The 6453-nt window shown below is 35.2% G+C and overlaps 1 protein-coding gene across 1 annotated transcript; it reads right to left on the reverse strand.

Annotated features, from left to right (window-relative positions):
• Nucleotides 1-1742: 1742 nt before the first annotated feature.
• Nucleotides 1743-2729, reverse strand: LOC105153732 (mariner Mos1 transposase). The gene has a single exon (XM_087411183.1). It carries the CDS (start codon nt 2727-2729, stop codon nt 1743-1745), a length of 987 nt encoding a protein of 328 aa, XP_087267309.1.
• Between the last annotated feature and the right edge of the window lie 3724 nt (nt 2730-6453).

The following is a 6453-nucleotide window of genomic DNA, read 5'->3' on the forward strand; positions in this document are numbered from 1 at the left end:
ACGTGAAGAGAAAAAAGAAGGATCAAAATCCAAGCAACCAGATTGAAGATCTGGTCACAACCTAATCATAATGCATGGTTGGGTTAGGATTAGATAATAATATACCCATGGTTGGATTAGGGTTAGATTATTATATACCCGCGGATATATAAACTTAATCCTAATTTTGCAGCCGGAAACGGGGTTCCGATTACTAGTCTGGGGTTCACCACTGGTGACGTAGAAACGAGCTGAGGTAGCATGAACATTTAGCATTATCAATAGTAAAATAAAGAATAAAGTAACTGTTTAGCTTAAATATTATAAGCAGATATAGGATAAACAATTAAATTTAATAACTAGTTATATATAGTGTATGAAATTACTATTTTTGTTTTGAGTATTAGATTATAAGGCATTAAAATTAGGATTACACAAATAGGATTGAAATGTAGAAATAAAGAGAAGGAATATAGGGTGCAGAGATTCCACGAGGATACGCAGCAAGAATAGGGTATATATAAGACACACGACGCCACTCTCTCGGAACGATGGGCTGAGTAGCCCGCCATCTTAAATAGGGTGTCAGGTGCAGTAAATAAAAGATAGTATAGAGAAAAAACGTATTCTCGGAAAGTCGAACAAGCGTTGAAAGAAATCATCAAAAATTTGTAAGTCCGAAGAATGATGGAGATAGCTAACGTGGAGGGGTTATATTCCTCGTAGGGATAATAACTAGAATTCAGGGCGTGAAGTTAGAAGAATCTCAGAACCAATGGTTTTCTTAAAAAAATGTTTACTCACTAATAATACACAACTTGCTTGTTGGTTAATTTATCGTACGGTCAATGACTTTTATCGCGGCTCGAGTGTCTCGTTACCGAGTGTTATCGCATACGGCCGTTCCCACTTACAGAATGGTATTTTTTGATTATGACTAAACGTATGCGATGTATTGTATCTGCGTTTACTTGACTTTTCGCTTTCTCGGTCCAAGAAGCGGATATATATCTTGTTCTAAGGTGCTGAGCTGGTCAGTTTAATTGGGTGGTTTTGTCCTAGTTCCGTTGTCAAATGTGATTGGTGCTAACCCATCACATTTGGCAATCTCTTGCAATTATGCGACACCGTTTGGAATTCATGCGTGATTGTCGCAACTGTTCTACTAAAATGTGTCATTCATAATCGCGATTTAAGCGATTTTTTTGAATTGAATCAATATTTCGAAATTTGGATTAGTACATAATTAAATGCTATTTTAAATTAGCTAGTTGTAGTTGAGGCTGCAACAGTGGGCGGAAAACCGAAATCGAATCAGTTTTTTGTGCGTATGAAATTAAGAAAGTTAACGTTTCGAAAAATGGGCTTAATTCAAATCATCACCATGAAACAGTGTTTTGCATCCATAGGATGCGAATAATGGGAAACGTCGCCGTTAGGGTTCAGAGAAGGGGCAACCTTAAAACTTAATGAAGCCTGATTCCGGAGTCGCAACTGGGTGTACCCAAAATATTATTTTGGGAAAAAGGGGTAATACGGGGGCGGAAATTTCGGATCGAAGAGGTACTTTCAGTGAGGGATCACTTTAGAACATTAAATTGTGCGAGATCGGGCGAAATCAGTATCGAAGGGGCAGATCGTGATACTTGGGTGTAGATAGGAAAGCATGAAGGATGAGCAGCAACGGGAATACGAGATTGACAGGAAATACTACTGTGGGCAAAAAGTATCGATAATTTGTTTGTTTTTCAAAAATTCTTTATTTATTCATCCACATTCGTATCATCCCCCTCAAAGTAGTCCCCCCCGGTTGCAATGCAACTGTGCCAACGCTTTTTCCAATTTTCGAAACATGCCGCATAGTCGTCTGTAGGTATGGCCCGCAGCTCACTCGTCGTTTTTTCTTTTATCTCTTCAATCGTCTCGAAACGGTGTCCACGGAGTGGCCTTTTGAGTTTTGAGAACAGCCAGAAGTCAGATGGTGCTAAGTCAGGCGAATACGGTGGTTGTGGAATGATATGAGTTGAGTTTTTGGCGAAATGGTCACGAACTACGAGTGATGTGTGCGACGGCGCATTATCGTGGTGAAGGAGCCAAGAGTTGTCGGCCCACAATTCTGATCTTTTTCGGCGCACGGCATCACGCAAACGACGCATAACACCCAAATAGTATTGGCTGTTGACAGTTTGGCCGGTCGGAAGATATTCAAAGTGAACCACACCACGATAGTCGAAGAAAACTGTCAGCATCATCTTGATTTTCGACTTGTTTTGGCGCGATTTTTTTGGTTTCGGCTCACCTTTGACACGGTATTCGGCTGATTGGTCGGCAGTTTCCGGATCGTATGCGTAAATCCAACTCTCATCTCCAGTTATGATGTTTTTCATTCGGTTTTGATAGTCGGAAAGCATCGTTTCAGACACATCAACGCGTCGTTGTTTTTCCAAAAAATTGAGCGATTTTGGCACCAATCGCGCTTTCACTTTTCGGAGGCCCAAATGGTCGCTCAAAATGGTTTTGACTGATCCTTCCGATATGCCAACAAGATCAGTAAGGTCTCGGACAGTCATTCGACGATTTTCGAGCACCAAATCTCGGATTTTTTGGACGTGAATCACATCAGTTGATGTGGATGGCCGTCCGGCACGTGGCTCGTCTTGAACGCTCTCTCGGCCCTCTTTAAACATTCTGTGCCATGCAAAAACTCTTGCTTGTGACAAAGCGCCATCACCGTACGCCTTCTGACACATTCTCAACGTTTCGGCTGCAGAAATTCCATTCCGGACACAAAATTTTATCGCACTTCGTTGTTCCATAATTTCAGACATTTCAAAAAACGACAAATCACTTTTTACGTGCTTACAAACAGACGCTTATCTCAAACACTAATGACTATTTTGACGTGTACCTTGGCGCAGCTGTCACTGACAGAATTGCCAACTTCAAAATAAATTCGGTTGTCCCTATCGGAAATCCCGGGAAATTTAAATTTGAAATTATCGATACTTTTTGCCCACAGTAGTACCTAGTTAATCAACAAACTTATCTGGACCTTCCTAATGAAGAGAAAGAGCAAGCGGCGCAAATGGATGGACCAAATAATGAGTACCTGAAAGATAAAGAAAGGTACGAATAATAATCATAGGGACAGAGATGGAAACGCGAGCCTGCGATGATGATTAGCGCTGTAAGTGATGCGAGCGAAGCGAGCGCCATAAGTACCAACGCGCATGGCGAGCATTAGGGAGGAGGCAAGCGGGCAGAGTAGGGACATGTGGGCAATAAAACCGTGCGCGCAAGAGCTTTCTGGGAGTTGTCTCCCGACTGTCAAGCCGATGAGTTAAAATTGAATCAGTGAAGAGAGCTCTGTCGTTCACCGACGAGCAAATGGAATTAGGGAAAGGTTTTATTCTCTCGGCCGAAAAACAGCGGACAGTCCGAACAAGGGAGGAGTTGTCTCCCTACTGTCGAACCAAAGAATAGAGAAGAGTAGAGAAGTGAATGTGAGCTCTTGACAATTATATGAAAGAATTGCGTAATCTCGTATGGACGAATGACTATCGAAATAAATGTATATATGTAAATTTATTGATATTACAAGGAAATATAAAGTGTTGTGTTTAATTAAATTGTTTAGTAATCCTTTAACACTGCCTCTCTCAATTTGTTATCTCGGATAATTGGATCATTGCTAAAAAGCCACCGTCGTGAAGCGGACCAGCGAGAATGTTACTAGGGAGATTTTCGTCCTAAAAGATTAACGGGCGTGGCGACTGTGGAACAGAGAAAGAAGAACCAAAACTTGTGTAATAATGCGGAAATTTCATAACTTAACCTAACCATGGTACTTGGATATATAATAACTTAAATTGTGTTGCAATGAGATGTTATATTTAAAAATATTTTTTGTTAATAACTTTTTAACGAAAGACGGCTAAAACTTGTTAAAGATCACTCAGGATTATGACCTTGACAACATATGTCATTAGAGGGATCTCCTAATCTAAAGATTTACCATTTAATTTATTTATATAATTTTATTAATTTCTTTAAATATTTCCCATTAATAATCCTGATAACATTTTTTAAAAACGTATATTAACTATCTTTAACCTCTCTAATATCAATGTAAAAGATTTACTTAATTCTTCTTTATAATAACTACTGGTAATTCTTTTAATCTAAAATACTATTAGTTTTGAAACTTTCTTATAACACTGGTATATATTAACTAATGATCTAAACTTAACTATAGGAATAAACAATCTCTCATTATAAAATTTATTATATTATTAAAAGTAATATAAAAGGCTCTGTAGTAATAAGCAAAAGGTAGTATAAAAGAAGGGCAACGAGCCAATGACGCAAATAAAAAATTATAATTCAGATAAGAAAACTTAATACAAAAACAATTAAAATACAATAAAATGAAACAAACGTTTCAACTCCAATTGAGTCATTTTCAATGCCATCATACAATAATATAAATGTCGTTCTAAATTAAAAATTAATACATAATCTTACAATATTCTTAAAATTAACAAATAATTCTTTCCTCTTTCGGTGTAATACGCTGTGAGTCATTTTTATTAAGAATTAACAAAGTCATAAGAAAGTTCTGGAAAAGTAACCGTATAGAAAAATAATTAATATTAATCATATAAAAATTAAAAATATGATGATATACCTTAGTAAATCTGTTAAAAGTCCCATACTACACAACGAGAAAAAAATGTAAAATGTGGTCCATTTTGTGGTACAGTAAAATAGTCTTTTTAATTTAATAGGTTATTAAAGCAAAAGTAACGAGCATCTGACTTAAACGATGTCACACAACGAAATGTCAAACAGAAAAACATTATCGATAAACGGAAAAAGGAAAAATAGGAGGAAAAGGACAGAAGATGTTAGAAAGGAGAAAGACCAAAGCCTTCCCCCAACTGAAGCAAACATTGGACTTCTAAAGGAATGTCAACATTGTTCAAATTCAGAAACCATTTATCATTTAAAACATCAAGAGGAGCTGCATCTCCGAACAATTCTGCCGAAATGTGAATCTTTTCTACATTTTGTACATCAGTGCAATTATTAACCTTGTTAGGTGTAATTTTATTAAGCAATTCATTATTCGAAGCACAACAGTAAGATATCGGCTTAATATTTGCTTTTTTATCTTTTAAATCTTTTCCTTTCAACCATAAAATCTTCTTGTCAATTTTTCTTATATGTTGAAGAAAGTAAAAATTATTAGTGTTATCTAGATATTTGAAAAACTCACAAACCATGGAGAACGGTAAAACCTGGTAGATTTTAATGGAAAAATCAATGATGCTCATTCTAATAAAATGCAAATGTGTGTAAGAATCCTTCAATTCCAAATGCAAAATTGCTTTCACATTGTTGAACTGAATTTTTTGAAGTCTTCTGTAAGAATGACTAATAAACAAATTTAAATTTCTAATATTAGTATATCTTTTAAGATGTGGCGGAACTAAATTATGATTAATACATGATTTCAAGAATCTAATGCGAGTTCTAATATTAACGCTATATTTAATCAGGTTACAAAATTCTTTCAAAAATTGACAAGCATCAAAGCCATATTCATATCGGATATAAGCAAAAGAGAAATTAAAATATTTATGAAAATTACGCATAATTTCGCCCGCGTATATAAAATTAAAAGTAATATAAAAGGCTCTGTAGTAATAAGCAAAAGGTAGTATAAAAGAAGGGCAACGAGCCAATGACGCAAATAAAAAATTACAATTCAGATAAGAAAACTTAATACAAAAACAATTAAAATACAATAAAATGAAACAAACGTTTCAACTCCAATTGAGTCATTTTCAATGCCATCATACAATAATATAAATGTCGTTCTAAATTAAAAATTAATACATAATCTTACAATATTCTTAAAATTAACAAATAATTCTTTCCTCTTTCGGTGTAATACGCTGTGAGTCATTTTTATCAAGAATTGACAAAGTCATAAGAAAGTTCTGGAAAAGTAACCGTATAGAAAAATAAGCAAATAAGCTTCATACAACAAAAGGTTGATATCAGAAATGGTTCATATTAAAAAACAGAAGCATGGGATTAATAGACAAAATGACACGGAGTCTTTGCCAGATTTGTATTCTGACATTATACATTCACTTTCTCCTTTCTAACATCTTCTGTCCTTTTCCTCCTATTTTTCCTTTTTCCGTTTATCGATAATGTTTTTCTGTTTGACATTTCGTTGTGTGACATCGTTTAAGTCAGATGCTCGTTACTTTTGCGAATTTGCTTTAATAACCTATTAAATTAAAAAAACTATTTTACTGTACCACAAAATGGACCACATTTTACATTTTTTTCTCGTTGTGTATTATAGGACTTTTAACAGATTTACTAAGATATATCATCATATTTTTAATTTTTATATGATTAATATTAATTATTTTTGTATACGGTTACTTTTCCAGA

Source organism: Acromyrmex echinatior, chromosome 11 (assembly GCF_024713525.1).
Source record: "Acromyrmex echinatior isolate Ae372 chromosome 11, ASM2471352v2, whole genome shotgun sequence".
Classification (NCBI taxonomy): domain Eukaryota; kingdom Metazoa; phylum Arthropoda; class Insecta; order Hymenoptera; family Formicidae; genus Acromyrmex; species Acromyrmex echinatior.